This window comes from Ixodes scapularis, unplaced genomic scaffold (genome assembly GCF_016920785.2).
Source record: "Ixodes scapularis isolate PalLabHiFi unplaced genomic scaffold, ASM1692078v2 PGA_scaffold10__122_contigs__length_95168666, whole genome shotgun sequence".
Classification (NCBI taxonomy): Eukaryota; Metazoa; Arthropoda; class Arachnida; order Ixodida; family Ixodidae; genus Ixodes; species Ixodes scapularis.
The window spans coordinates 90,594,578-90,610,732 of NW_024609836.1; the positions used below are offsets into that span (position 1 = coordinate 90,594,578).

At 46.6% G+C, this 16,155-nt stretch overlaps 1 protein-coding gene across 1 annotated transcript; it reads left to right on the top strand.

The window, feature by feature from the left end:
• The first annotated feature begins 328 nt into the window (after positions 1 to 328).
• Positions 329 to 13,691, top strand: LOC120840701. The gene is made up of 5 exons (XM_040211320.2): positions 329 to 469; positions 5,618 to 5,738; positions 7,589 to 7,728; positions 10,017 to 10,140; positions 13,449 to 13,691. Exons 1-5 carry the CDS (start codon positions 403 to 405, stop codon positions 13,663 to 13,665), a joined length of 669 nt encoding a protein of 222 aa, XP_040067254.2. The 5' UTR covers positions 329 to 402; the 3' UTR covers positions 13,666 to 13,691.
• The last annotated feature ends 2,464 nt before the right edge of the window (positions 13,692 to 16,155 follow it).

The window sequence follows — 16,155 nt, forward strand, 5'->3', positions numbered from 1 at the left end:
CGCTGCCAACATCCCCTAAGCAACAGAAGATAGTGCGGAAACGTCACCTAGATGAAAAAAAAACAAACAAAAAAAAACATTGATATTAAACGAAATCTGTAGGAGCATTTTTCGGACTGAGGTCCTTGATCATAGCGGCCCAATTAGAGCTTGCCGCTTTAGATGGCTTCCATTATCTCAATGTGGCCGCTCTGTGTATTATCGAATTGCTCCCCCCCCCCCCCCCCCCTCCTCTTTTCTGTTCTTTCGATAACACATACCTGCGAAGTCAAGGTGGCGCTTTAATTTTCGGGCTTGTTCGAGAAGGCTTTGCGCAACTTTCGTTATCGCTTGGGTGTACGGAGCCAGCGACAGACTGCGAACTGCGTAGTCGCGCTCGGCTGACTCCTCCAGAGCGCGGAAATGGAACACCCCGCTGGGAAAATTGTTGCTGCCATTGTACTCCTCTCGGCTCTCGTGTTTCAGCGAGGTAAGTGTCTGAATACATTTCTTCCCAATCAGGTGAGAAGTCATGCCACCGGGATGGTAAGGGACACAGTGTATCAGACCATTCCGATAGGAAGTATTCACCGGCGACCATAGCCGAGTCAGCGGCTCCTGACCACGTGCTGAAGATAGTTTCCACAGACCTCTCGCAACGCCCCTCACTGCCCGTATTGGCAGCGCATAGACCAGGAATGGCCAAGCTGCAGCTCGCGGCTCCCCCCCCCCCCCCCCCAGCCCCCCCCCCCTCCCCCCCCCCCCGCACTTCCTGAAAAAGAGAAATAGAACGCGTTTTAAATCAAAAGACAGGTTGCGGTTTGGTACTCTTGTGCTACTGCTACCTTACGCACAGTTGGACTGCTTTTCACTCGAATGGAGTAAGAGAAGTTCGGGTTTTATTCATTGTTCTAGAGCTAGACAAAAGCCCCCCCCCCCCCCCCCCCCCCCCCCGGTTCTTGGAAGTTTCGTGGTTTTGTCTGCGGCTCTTAGGCCGGGTTAGCCTGGCCACACCTGGTATAGACCAACTCATGTTTACCAACAAATCGGAGCGCCCCTACTGGATGCCACGGGCGTCGCGCATGCGCGATGAAGTGTGGGCAAGAAGCCTGCGGATACCCATAAACAAACTATTGGAATGCGACGTTGTCGGCGTTGGGGTGAGTCCCCGTGCTCTTTTTTTTGCGATGGAATTGTTGATTGTACATCTTCCCGGCGACATCTGACTATATTGAGCGGCCTCAGCGAAATTAACGAGGCTCGTTAGACCGCAAACCTTCGCGTGAATGATTTGACATGCGACGATCCCTTCTGCGTGGACGCCGCAAAACGGACGCTAAAGCCTGATTCACACAATGAAATTCCGCTCGCAAATTTCAGTCGTGACGTCGCTCGGGCTGCAAAAGCGTGAACGTAGCTGAGATGTTGACGTCGATACTGAAAATCGCAAGCAGAATCGGCTCAAGCGAATCAGGCATAACAAGTCGGTGATGGCCACTGGTAACAATAATGAACATATTATATATACTGTTTATACCGAGCCTGCTTACCCCAACTCACCTTCAAACTTCCAAGGCTTTTGAGACCTGCACTTAATTTTTATCGCGATCACCGGGCCAACGTTCGACCTACGGGCCGGTGTCGTCTGAAAGAGCGGACGACAGTTCAAACGATCAGACGGCCGTTGGAACTTGAAGACGCATTAAACGTATTCCGCAGGTGGTTCGTACAACTTGATGGTTTTCCCGCGTTCATGTTGGAACAACACAAAAAAGTCTGATGACCACAAGTATCCGTAAATTCAACCGAAAGTGCAACACAAAAAAGTCTGATGACCACATGTATCCATGAATTCAACCGAAAGTGCTTCCCGCCCAAGCAATCGTGGTCCGACGGCGTCTGGTTTTACTTTCTCACGGCAGATATCACGTTCTCGGACGAACCGAGCACGTGAAAACTTACCTTCAAACCTTTCTCGACTTTTTTGGTACAACCCCAGTCGCGGCGTTTTGACGAGGAGGCAGGCTTTTGTCTTGTTTCTTTCAAAAAATCAGGAATGCACGTCACGAATGGTGATTTCCACCCACAGCCCCAGACCGGAAGTGTGCTCGACGCGCCACCACCGCGCCGTGACGTAACATAGTTGAATTCGTGAATAAATATGAACTCGTTCTGAGACTGGGCATTAAGCAGCCCACTTAAATATGGCGTCCAGTTAATACTCCCTATAATCGCCTACTACGCGCTGCCATGGCTCTCCTGGGGAATATCAGACGCCGTGCACGCGTGCACGCGTTGAAGTGCATTGAGGACGCTACGAAAGGTGCCTTGAACCCGCGAGAATACGGCGAGCAGATCAAACTATGCACTCTAAGAGAAAAAAGGTGTCGAAAGGAGTCAAACGGCCTTTCAACACCTTTCACCATGAAAGATGGCACCCCAACCTGGCAAACCTCCTCTCTCAATTGGACAGAAAGGGCTTGTAGAGGGAGTGCAGGGGTGTCACATAATAAACCTTGGTGGTAGAGGGCATGTATTTCAGAGAGTGTCCAACCGCTTATTCAGTGTCAGGTGATTTATGGGCCGCGTTTGGAATACGAGTTGCGAGGAGGAGCCTAAAGCGTTGATCGTCTGCAAATGTCTCCGCCTTTCCGCCTGCTTTCCTTCTCGCCACGCAAAAAGGCTGCGCATGCGTACATGCGACTGATCTCCGCCGGAGGTGTCCGCCATTAAATGGACCTTTCTTCCAGTAAGCTTCTGCGCATGCGTACACTCCCGCTGTCTCCATTTTTGCAGGACACCGGGACGCGGTGCCCTGCGAAAATGGCGACAGCAACATTGTCAGCATCTATCTTCGCGCGTATATAGTCTATTGTGAAGCTTAATTTTTTAGTATCGGTAGTAAGGGGTATAAAAAGCACAATAAATCGATACAATGGCACGATGCCAATGTGTTTTGACGGGCGGAGGCATGTTGGGCAGCTCTTCTATTGTAGTTCGCAGACAATTAACTCCCCAGAGGGCACTCGTTACTTGAAAAAGGTCCATTGCAAACGTCCGTATGGTCTGCGATGGACCCTCTCTACAATCTAGGCTATTTAATCTAGCCGCCATCTTCCTAAGCATTTTTAAAACCTAAAATGGAGGCTACAAAAAAGGGACAAACCCAAGACGTCTCAAACACAGCTACTAAATTTTGTTCAGGACAATTATTTTATACCCGTAATCTCCACACCGCCCTGCAATTGCACACGGTCAAAAGGTTCGATAGACTTCACACACGACTACAAAAGGTGGTCATAGAGTTCACTGGAAACAAAAAGACCACACCCTCAGTAAATTAACGCCCACATTTCCGCTAGTCCAAATTTACACAAAGGCCAAGGTCACTTACAATTTCCGACAACACAATCAAAACGCTTTCAAGAAATAAAAAAAAAAAATTTTGCAGATTACAATTGCAAAAAGGCTTCTTTGTTACACCATCGATTGTCATTGAAGGCTGGCTTATAAAGTTTCCAACAAAAGCTATCCTTATTGTCTCACTGAGGACTCTTTTCGTGCAATCGTTTTCTTTGAATAACACAACACGGTTGTACCATCCCACTCAGCCACACAATTTCCACACTCCTCACGATGTTTAGCTAGTTCGGAGTTAGGCTCATTGCTTTTCACTGCGCTCTTGCGCTCACTCAACCAATCAATCACACACCTTTTGGTTTCCCTATATACGAAAAACCACATGTCATCGGAATATCATAAACAAAGCCTTCGTGGCAGTCAACTGATACATCTCTGGGCTTTGTCTGACAACCTACCGTAATTTCCGGGCTATATATAGTTCGCGGACTATACATGTTTAAAAGTTGAAATTACAGGATTTTTGTTTTTCGAAATCGCTGATTATGACGAGACGAGACGGATTTTGCGTATGAAAGAGCATGTTAATCACAATTTATGTATATTACATGCTTCTTTGTGAGCTGAGAAAGCAGACATTTGTCAAAGTGTGTCGTGTATGAGAAGATTTTCGTGTCGACTACTTGCTGCTTTCTTTCCTCGTTAGGCCTGCTGGCTGGCTTGCTTGGGTAGCTTGGGCCTGCTGACACGCGGGGGGTAGTATGTTTTTGGGGTGGACAGTGAAAATTCGTTCGTTTGCTGGAATTATACTCGTTGCTTGCTGCGGATGACCTTGATGCAGATGACCAGGGCCGGCTTACTAGAAACTGAAACAAAAGCCTGTCAAGCTAGGGCGCGCCAGCGCTATAAACTCCAGTTCAGATGCTCATGACCTAAATTATAAAAAAAAAAAAAAAAAAAAAACTTTTATGGTGTTTTTTTGGCGCGTGCACACATTTCACCTTCGTAATGTTCGTGCGGCTAGAGTTGGATGGATGGATGGATGAATACGGCTGAGCCCTTTGGACCGGGCGGTAGCTTATGCCACCTAGCCATTTTGTTTTACCATTTAAGCTTTGAGTATTTAAATGTGAAATCTATATTCACTCCGCAGTGCAAAGAAAGTAAGGTTATGAAACCCCCTTGTGAATAAGAAAATACCTAGTTTTCTCTCAATTTCTGCCACCATTCACTTAATTCCTGTCCGTAAACTCGCCCCACCTAGCGGAGCTCTGGAGAAGCAGTCCTATGCGCTCCTTTTGCTGGGCAGCCCAGCATTTCTATAGGGCCAGAAGAGAGGTTTGTGCACCAACAATCTCGGAGGCCACACACCAACACAACTCTCTGCTGAGGTCAAGCCAGTGCAGTGGCGCCGCTGTCGGTTCTGCGCATGCGCAAACGCTTTTTCTCACGCGAATCTATTTTCTGCGCGCGCCCAGTGCCCACACCTTTTCTGGGCAAAACGCGGGCTCGTCTGCCGGCGGTGTGTTGGGCTATAGACCCCCTTCGAAAGAAAGACGCGTAAAGTGTGCCGTGACGTTGCGGTTTTAGTCCGCCTTTGCAGAGGGATTCCACAGCTGCCAAAAAGGGTTTTTGGCAGCTGTGGAATCCCTCCGCAAAGGCGGACTAAAACCGCAACGTCACGGCACACTTTACGCGTCTGGTTTGATCACGAGACAATAACACAACCACACAAAAAGGTTCCTGTCACGGAGGAACGTGTTCATCACTGGCACCCGCCTCTCCATATTGGGGACCTTCTCATCTTTCGACAACTCTTGGGCGTCTCGCGAGCTCTGAGCAGGTACGCACAGCCACAGCATGGCTGAAGACAAGAGCGCCGGTTGGAAAATAAGCACACACAAAAAAAAATATTCGGTGAAAACTGACCATTTGGGATCATCTTCCTCTTCCATCATGAACGTCATCGGAGACGGTTGGCGCCAACTCAGCAATTGGACCCGAGCCCGGTGCCGAGTGTCTTTCGACGCGCTGATTGGACGCGACGTCCGGCCGATCGCTCACGGAGCACTCCAATCTCTTTGCTGGGTCCCGTTGAGATGACGCCGGAATTCGAGTACACAGGCTTTGATTATTGTACGTGGTGTTGCCAGAACCCGAGAATCTACAACGCCTCTCATCGTTTTTTTTTTTTTTTTTTTCCTTTTGCTTTCTTTTTCGGCATATCTATAATGTGACCTTTTTTTCTTTTAATACTATTTCAATGTTTTTGTTTTAGGTGCCTGCGAAGGTGAAAGATGTGACTCTGGCAAAGTGTATAATTGCTATAAGGATGCGATGTACAAGATACATCTGTGGAGCGATCGTTTCTCAGCTGGATCTGTCGCTCAAAACTGCGGGTAGGTATCCCTGTCACTCCTCCCAAGCAATACCCTCCGTTTCACGATAGCTTGGCTGCTGCCCCGTCGACCCAATAAGAGCGTCGGACCTGGGCACGTGACAACACCCCATAGTCGAGGCCACCGAGGCCTGGTTACCACCACAGCAACAGCATCGTCCGCGACACAAAGTAGTCCCTTAGGATTATTGTTATTGTAGTAGTGTTGGCGCAAAGTTGCCAGGTTTGGCTATTAATAGCCACATTGGGCTATTTTGTAATGCATTTGGCGTCGAAATAAGGCAGTTGGCTATGTGGATATTTTTGGGATATTTCAAATTGTAACGCGGCTATTTTTTGTTGTTGTTGTTTGCTTAATTAGAGTAAATGTACAAAATTCATTTCAGCATGGGCACAAAGCAAGAGTCCACCGTTTCAGGATTCCCGCTTTCAGAGATTTTTTTGTGTGAAGATGCGTGAACGTCGCCCGATAATATTATAGCTCCAATCAGCTACCGTCTTAGATTCAGCTCCGAAGACATCGATTTTGTAATTATTGTTGCTTATCTTATGCTCCCAAGTTCTTTCTCCTTCTTACACCGTCTGTTATCTCCCCGAGTTTTCCACCATCCTCGTACAAGAGGCACCTCTTCCAAAGAGAAAGGACACTAAAGGCAGCTCAAGACATCCAGCGAAATTTCATGCCGTCCGATAACGCGTGATGTATTGGATATAACAAAGAACGTTGTTTTGCGAAACATAGACGGTTCTTAAAGCAGAATGAGCCATAACAAAACACAACCGATGTAGAGCAATGAATAATCTGAACAAGGCCAAGTTAAGAAGCGCAGGAGCAGCCATGTTTCCGTTGCTATCCGAGCTTGCCATTGCGCTCCTGACACAGCACAAGTCGAAAGCCGCCGTGGAGAGAGTATTCAGTCACGTGTCCCTCACATAGACCTAAGGAACAAAATGTCCCTTCGGTTTCTTCAAAACATCCCCTATGTAAAGTTTGCTTTCTTTGGAAAGAACGAGTGATGTAAGGACATCCACCCCACTGAAGAATGTTTTGTCCGTTTTACCACGGAAATCATGAATGAAGCTCGTCAGCCGAGCACGAGCGAGTGCTTCATAACCATGTTACTGTAAAAACGCGTGTGAGAAATTTAGGTACTTGTTTGTGTTTGAAATTAAAGTTTGTAGTACATTTAGAGATGTGTAGATCTTGCAAACTGCTTGTTACCCTAGATATGCGGACGCCGTTCCTTTACCTTGAGCTCGTACATTCGAGCGCACGATTTTTTTGGGCTCTGTAGATATTTCAAATATGCCTACTTATGGGCTATATGAATATCTTGCAATTGGCTACTTTTGGGCTACACCTTTTGGCATTTGGCGGTTTGAGCTAGAACGTACCTGGCAAACCTGGTGTTGGCGCCAGACTTTTCTGGCCGTAACACTACACCACACGGAACAAAAACGAAAACATATTACTTTCCAACGGTACTGGACACGGATCAACACTTTTCTCGGCACAACATGGATTTTGAACGATGTCTGTTATTTTTGTTTGCTACTTTTGAGAGAGAGAGAGAGAGGTGTGGACTGGAAGTGACGTGGTTTTCTTGTGTTTTCTAATAACCTTTCAGTTGCGAGTGCGCTCCGTGTTGCCACCTTCTTCGCTTTGTCCCTGTTCTTTGGCGCTTCTATCATATCGTACTACTGAAGCTGCGGATTCAATGGGTCATGATAACAATAACACTTCTCACCGCTTCAACTGCTCAAGTGCACACCAGTGATGGCGCTCTCGCACTTGGGGACTTCAAAGAGCCCGTAGTGTGCGTTCCAGTGATCTCCCGATGATGTTTGCAGGTGGGCAAAGAATGTGTCGGCCTGCACAGAAGGCCTGGTAACTATCGGGTGCACGGATGAAGTGAAAGGTCGCATTCGCATCCTCGAGGAAGGCTTCGACAAGACACGTACTTCGCTCTGCGACCCAAATCTGTTCAAGAGTGAGTGTCATTCTTTATTAGTCTACTCATTGTGTAACTGATAAAAGCGAAGGCCGTGAACCGGCTGAGTTGAAATTCGGAGAAAAGCTCATCTACTTTTTGGCGGGTGCGGAGAAAAACTCAACTGTCTCTTAAGTTTTGACAGAGCCGAAGAAAAGCTCACCTGAATACTTTTTTTTTCTCGCAAGGTGGTTGGTTTAAGCTTATACAACTAGTGCAACTACAGACACCTTTCGCACAGGATACATTTCAAAGTTGGCCGCGTTAGTGCAGACCTCGTTCCACTCTCGTGTCGACCGTTCTTGAGTATACTCTTGCCATAATTTTATTTTGATGTAGCCGGAATAAAGCCAGTAAAAAACTTTTTTTTCGTTTTCCGATTAGAATGACAGGAAAATTATAAGTTTACCCTATTAACAGAAAAGTGAAATAAGAAGATTTAGCATAGCGTACGAAGTGTTTGCTACCACTGGGAAAGTGAATTCAATATTGGCATAAAACTCAAGGAACTACTCAAGCTGCCATTACATTGGTAATATTTTATTGGAACTATCTTTTAAAGGTGCCCCGAGGAAGTTTCTGAGATTGCTTAAATATAGCAACACCTCACTCTGCCGGCTCTAAACATCCTAGAAATCCATTAATCATAACTATGCGCGATCGATTTCCCTGTTAAAAAAAGCAATCAAAGATCGCACACACAGAGGGAGGAGCGTTGTTCCAACAACCAGGACGAGATCTGAACAATGAAAACCGCGACATTTCGTCGAGATTGCAGACGCTCCTATTACAAAATGTGTCTGGCTTTCTAGGTGATAAAAGCAAATAGGAAAAGTAAAAAAAAATTAATTTTTCGCGAAGAGGTCACATAATACTGGTATATAACCATCTCAAAAGCAACCCACTCTTGGTTTCTTGTTTTCGTGTTTTGTTTGCCAGGGAATGATGTGCCCGGTCGTCGGCTCTCGAGCTGGCGCTTGCTGGGTTTGAACGTAGTCCGGGTTGTAGCATTTGTGATATCACTCCGCGCGTGTGTATGTAGGCGTTGTAAAAGAAAGTTATAGGAAAACGTGAGAGACAGTAGTGTACGCGCGCAGCGCGCATTTGTCAGTGGCTCATCACTCCGCGGTTCCACCGGTAGGAGACACGAAAATCCTCTGCTTGCAATAGACTTCTCCCAATATCGAAGCGCCCCATCGCGGCGAAATACCACGCAGTGCACTCTGGGAACTAGTCGGCCGCTCAGTTTCGGTTTTGTTTGAGCAGCTTTATTTCATGCCACCACGCCGTGACCGAATGCGCTGCTTGCGTTTTCGATTACCTGACTTTTCGCGAATGTACCATACACTCATTCTCGAGCGATACAAAAAGAAGGCCGAAGCACTTTCCTTGGTTCCCGAAACACCGGATATTATGCGTGCGTATGCAAGCCTAGTAAGACGTGGCTTAGTCACCTCACCTCACGAGTGCATCTTTGCCAATACAAAAATGTCAGATTGGAGCGGTTCCAGTTCGGATCCGCGGGGTTCTAAACTTGTGGACAGTTCCGATGCGCGCGATTCTGGGTGTAACCAGACGGATCCAGTGAGACGCAACGCATTGGAATCGTTTGCAAAGAGGTTTGCAAAGAAAGAGGTTTGCGAATCGACACTGAATTGCTTTTTTTTCCTCTCCTTTCCCTCTCCGAGTGGAGAGAAATACGAAAGAAAATTAAAGACGTTTACAAATTTCTGTAATGCGAAACTAGAGCGCAGCTCTCGGAAAGGAGGAGAGTGTATGCCCCTCTTCCTCCCTCATTCTCTCCTCCTCCCCTCCTCTTACCCGTAAATTTAGGGGGAAAATTTCCTCACTAAATTTAACGGGTTAAGTTTCACCCCTAAATTTAGCATTGAAATTAGCGTCACGTGACCTCAACACCAATCCAATTTCCCGCTAAACTGAGCGGGGTGGTTACGCTGACAGCGACGGCGACGCCGCGAACCGCGGAAACGGGCGCCTAAGAGCTGCGCTCTAAAATAATAATTTAGATTCAGCGTACCCCCATGATACGACACCGTGGTTCTTATGACTGCCACATGCAACTGCAAATCGAGAGATAGTTTTTCTTTTCTTTTTCGGTTACGTAGCGAATTTACAGTATTACGGGAAAAGAGCGCGCGTTTTCTCTCAGCCGTGCCAAGAAAACAATATAACAAAGCACAACCTATACCCTTCTTTCAATAATAAACTTTTTGCACTCGACCTTTAAAAATCACGTGCATTTTCTCTTTTTTTTTTTTTTTTTTCAGGCTTACTTGAATGGAGCGAATGTCTCAATGAGGAGGCTTTTGAGCTGTGCCTGGACGCCTCGGATCACCGAATCAAGGAGCTCGAAGGCAGCGGAAAATTGTCCAGAAAGGACGCCGAATGCCGGTGATGGATCACTCTCGTTCACTCATTTTATTAGAATCAAAGGTGCCGCGGCATTGGACCCAATTTCGCATGGGTGCCGCCATCTTGGAACCACGTGATGCGCCCGCCTTTATACTCCGCCTTGTCGTGCAGTGCACCGCGATGTCCGCTACGAGCTACACGAGCTAATTCATAGTTCGCGTAGCTTGTCTCGTGACTGTCGCTGCCCGCGTCGCGCCGCCCAGCCGGAAGGACACCAGGTGCACATTCCGAGCTCAGGATTCACTCCGGTGGCTTCTAGTGTCCACTGAGGCCCATTGTAAAGTGAAACAAACTACAGGTTGGTTCAACTCGTCGCTTCCCTGTCCCCTCTGCGCCTTGGAGGATGCGTTGTACTCCTGCATGTTTTCCGTCGCTTTTCACACACTGGAAAGTTCCCTCCGACGCTCATATTTACTGCTTAAAAAGGCCACGAAGCGATATCGGTCTGCAATGTTCGTGACCGTTGCAGAGGCGTACTGGTCCTAGTCTGGCCCAAGTATACTCGCACAGACCACCACTGATTTAGAAGCTTCTTTGTCACGGTGAAATTGCGAGGATGAAAGGGGACTATTTATTTCTGTCTTGCCTTCGCTAAGCTTGATGACCCCATTGCGGGATCGAAACCATCCGCCTTAAGCTGGCTGGTTTCGGTTTCAACGCGGACGAGGCTGTGTTGCTGCTTTACGTCGTTTTTGCTTAAAGTTCTTAATAAAAATGTGTCCTTTGCAGCTCGCAACCATTGAAACAGTGGCACTGATCCACTTTCAGGACTACAAAGCGGTTTTGAGCCTAAATGACGGGCTATTTTTACGAAGGCCTTCGATGCATCGTTTCACCGCCTAGATGCATTTCATGCATCCAGGTAGTGAAACGACTCAACTGATACACAGAGAATATTACCGTCGTCTACGGCCGTACCCGATGGTAGTAGTTTTTATTTAACTAGTAAAGAGATGAATACATGAGTGTGAAGAGGCAGGTCGAAAGCTTGATTAGCCATGTGCTGAATCGAAAAGAACAGGGGAACTCGTATAAGTTTAATACTCACTGTTTGGTGATCGTGGACACCCAACTTTTAGTAAACTCCGCAGACTAAAGAAACTATCGTATAATGATCCGGAGAATTAAAAACAAGAAATATTTTCACGCCCTGTTTTATATATATATATATATAAAAAAAATAAGTACTCGAGAAATATTTCGATAGTTCGATCTAGGCAGAGCAAGAAATTAATTTCATTATAACTTCTCCTGAAGTATCAATTAACAGCCTTTAAAGTATTGGCTCTAGGAAATCAAATATTTTTATGGCCATTTGTGGCTGATGGAAAACGCTCAGCGCAAACTGAAAATAAAGCACTAATCGGCGAACTCCTGCCAGAAACAAAAGAAAGAACGAGAATCGAGGTAACAGAAGCAAGCGTCGATGTAGCGGAGTGACAGCTGGCTTCAGCAAGACTGTTTCGGCAAGGCCATGCAGTCTCCTTGTCTAATATAAGCTGTATCTTGAATATTCGGCCTAGAATGTTCGAGCATCCAACCCTGCGGAGACTGACTCGGCGTGGTCATGTTGGCCATCTATCTATTCCACTCGGTATAAAGGCCGGTTCAGACACTTGCGTTTGAGTGCGTTTGACTGCGTTGCGTCAAGAACCGAAAGCGAGCCACCGGCACATGTGTGCTTCGAATGAAGCATGGAATCCAATTCAAGGAATCATCTTGGCACGCGATATAAGCAGCAGGGATGTCCTGGTTTCTCGCTGCCGCAACGCAGTCAAACGCAACTGCCTGAACCAGGCTTAAGGGTAAACACGACTCCTCTTGAAAATGAATAAATGGCAAACGCTACCTGTAACACCGGCCATTGATCCCCAGACGCCTGCGTGGAAGTCACGTGCATTCCCTCTCGGCCCCGCACGCGGGAATATGATATAAATGACCGGCCGGTCAAATTAAGCCTGACATTCGCCTTCCATAAAATCGGCGAAATAAAATTAAAAGCCGCAGGCGGAGTACCTCGACAAGTTTGAATGAAGTCTCACGCAAGGCGCTACTTCATGACCCAGTCTTAACAGATCTTAATCTGTTTCAACAGATCTGCCTTGTAGATCTCGGCATAGCCCACTAAAAGTGAATTTATATGCACCGTCGACAACGCTGAATTCGAAAGAGTTTTATGCAGGCGGCTTGCTTCAAATATTGCAAACCCCAAGCTATTATCGATATATATATATATATATATATATATATATATATATATATATATATATATATATATATATATATATATTGTTACGGAGATGCGGGGCCGGCAGGAGAAGACAAGGATGTTCACATGATGAAGCCGAATCATTTAATGGCGGCCGGGCCTAGCGCGTGGGCCTAGCGCGCGATAGTAGTGCACACCACTGCCGCAGCGTCGTCTTCTTCATCGTAAGAATATATATATATATATATAGAGAGAGAGAGAGAGAGAGAGGGGGAGGGAGAGAGACCACGCACGATGGTGTGAAGTGCCCGTGTTGTATATATATATACATATATATACAACACGGGCACTTCACACCATTGCACGTGGTCTCCGAGGAGGATATAAACGAACATATGTCAATGAATGAACCGTACTTAATCCAATGAATCAAAGAATCAAAGTTTTCAGGAACCCGCCGAAAGCCAAATAACGGCGGAGCCAGGATTTGAACTCTGGGCCTCCCAATGTCCGGTCGGGTGTGCTAACCTCTTCCCCACTCTACCTTGGCTTACTGGGGTTTTCTACCTGTCTTATTAATGCACAAGAAACGAAATGTATTCAATCGGATGTGTTCTAGAAACACACGCCACCGCGTGGAACGCGGTACGACGCTTGGTGTCATGTGGTACGTGCTCGTTTGTGCTCCAGAAATCCTTCCACTGTTAGTCTCGTCCCGTGCACATGTATTCTTTCTTTATGAGCATTCGAGACACGGTGTCATCAACATCTGTGAGAATGAAGAGCCACGTTATTGAATATACAACACAGGCATCAACGAGAAATGTTTTTTTTTTATAACATTTTCAAAAAAGTTTTTCGAGGCGAAAAAGAAAGGATGATGCGCGAAACAGAAATAGGAAGTGGACAGAAATGCCAAATGTTCCACAGCTAGCCGGTAAATCGCGCCTCTGTGTTCTCTTGTCGTAAAAGCTCCCAAGAGGTTTCACGACAGTCGCAAGTGTGTGAACCAGCCCCAGAGGTTCCACTTAAAGTGAGTCTTGCCTGACCACTCCTTTTTCTTAATGGTTTTCGACAGGATGTTATGGAACGAGATGGACTGCGTGCTGTCGGCGGCAACAGGCTGCCCCCCGTCAACCAGTCTAGCCATTGAGGCAATGCGAAACTACGGCTCTACCCGGCTGTACATCGAAGACTGTCCGAGACCTGGCGGCGGCAACTTGGGACTCGCCTCAAGACCGGAGATGTTCGTCGTCTTGGGAACCCTGCTTGCGTCATTGGCTGGCTCTTTATAAGAAATAAACATTTCCAGGATACCTAATCGACAAAGGCTCTGAGCATATCAGTGATCTCCAGAGCCGCACCGCTCTATACAAATACATCATTCAAAAGACAGGGTATTCGCTGCAGATATGACAAAAGAATCATCTGCGGGCGCACCTCAAGCACCTTTGAATCGTGTCTGCTTCATGCATGCATGTATGGATGCTTCAAACCGGTCTGCAGACAGTGTTTTTCTTAGACGATCTACTATGGTGTCCGAAGGCTACCCAATCAATATTTTGCTACAGCGTCACGTATAATTTTGTTAAAGTAAAACAAAAAGTGCAACTGCTCGAAACCGAAACCGAAACTGCACGGAGGAGGAAGAAGGTACAGAGAAGGGAAGACGGTTTCCAAAAATCACGTGGCTGTGCAACTTTTTTTTCTTTGAATATGCTTGTTGTTTTTCGAAGTTGTGGCTTAAGTATCGTATTTATTTCCTATTTTCATTATTGTGCGTGTGCCTTCGATGACCCACGACTTTGATTATAGTTGGTGGTCGTGTCTAAACCATAGAAAACGGCACGTGACCGCGGAGAAGAGAGTGAGCGCGACACAAACCGGCAAGTACTCGATCGGCGGTTTCCGGGCGGAAAGAAAACAAATGTCGAGCCGCAAATTGTGTTCTGGGCAGTTGGGCTCTTATATGTTACGTACAAATGAAAACCTTGGCGAGCATAAATACCCTGTCGGGGTCCCTTTGAACGGTTGGTCGAAGAGACGTGCGGACTGGACCAATCAAAAGTGAGCGTTTCATCTGCTATACCTTTGTGGTGCGGGCAGAGGAGCAATACTATTTTCTTTCTTCTTGGTTAAGTTTCATTTTGTTCTAAGTCTCCTCTATCTATTTTGTCGTTGTCATGCCTTTGCATACATTCATGGAGGCAAGGATTCAAACGTTTTAACGCTGCAATGCCGAATTAAAATTTATCGTACCAAACGACCCGTGGTCTTCACTTCGCTAGATCTTGTGGGCGTGCATCGGTTGCGGTGAAGAAATCGGAAAGCTTTGCTCCGACCACTGTCTTTGCTGTGTCATGTATGTGGAATCTATTCCCCCTATGGTAATCTACCTTTAAAATAAACAAATAAAATAAATAAACCGGAATAAATTAATACTATTCGTGAAACACGGTACTCCCATTGTTTTGATCCAAATTTAGATTTCATTATTTTTCATTATCCCAGAGTGCGTTCTAGGAAGGGCTGCGATGGAAAAGACCGACGCAAAAACGAGACCGAGAGGGAAAAAAAAAACCGGGAAGTGACGTCACTAGCGTCACATGACCGCGATCATTACATTGCCTGGTCACCTGACAGTCGTCCGCTAAGTTTTGTGGGCGTCATCTCGTTCAACAAGTATAACGCAATTCGTTCACGTGCTATACCTCTCAAAATTGGTGGCCATTTCAATAGTGTCAACGCCGTAAAAAAGGGCTCCTTCGCGCCTGGTGCGTCACTCCGATTGGCTGGAATAAGCGATGGGGGCGCTGGAACTAACCAAGCTGCAATCCTGCAGCTTTTTCCTCATTTTTTTTTTCCCCCAGCGTTTTTGTCACGAATGTATTGATTGTGGAAAAATGAACTGATTTGATTTGATCGCGGGACCGTAGCGACACGCGGTGATTAATATGGCAGACGTCTAGTCTGCTTCGAGCCTCTACATACACCTTTGCAGTCCAGGGAAGCTTCGGTCTGGGACTCCGCGAAGACAGCGTCACTCGCGTTCGTTCCCACTTTTTGCCAGGAGCTCTAGCGCAGGATTTCGACGTCTGGCGGCTTGACGATCGCGGTTTTTGTGACGACCTGTGTTGACACTTCGAGACCAGTCTCGAGGCTGGAGAGGACGCTAATTACACCAGTCGTAGACGCGTTCCAGGCATCGGCAATGCCTGTAAATTCGGGCACTCGAATGGATGATATCCGCATCGCCGCTACCGTAAAAATGCACCCTGAATGGCTTCTATACCTTTATCGCAACGCTGTCGATATCCTCGTCGTAGTACAAAAACAGCCTTCCAACATTTTACAAAACAGTACTTCTGAGATCTACACTCTAAAAAATGCCCGTGCGTCTACTTTCCCCGCACAACACTCGGAGAGCCAATCACCGCAACTTACTGAGTCAGCTGAGCGAATGACGATGCCGAAACATATGTTTAGACCAAAAAACGCAGACTGAGTTGTCACATTAAGCAATGCAAAACGTCAGACTTGCATTGCTTAATGTCGCAACTCAGACTGCTTTTTTCGTCTAAACATATGTTTCGGACATGTCATTCGCTGAGCTGCCTCCGTAAGTTGCGCTGATTGGCTCTCCGAGTGTTGTGTGGGAAAGATGACGCACGGGCATTTTTTAGAGTGTATTGGGTGTACACAGAAAAGGCGGCGTCTTCGAATGCCGCCTTCTCATTGGCTATGTTACATAGAAGGCAAAGCCAGAGATTCCAATGCCCATGATT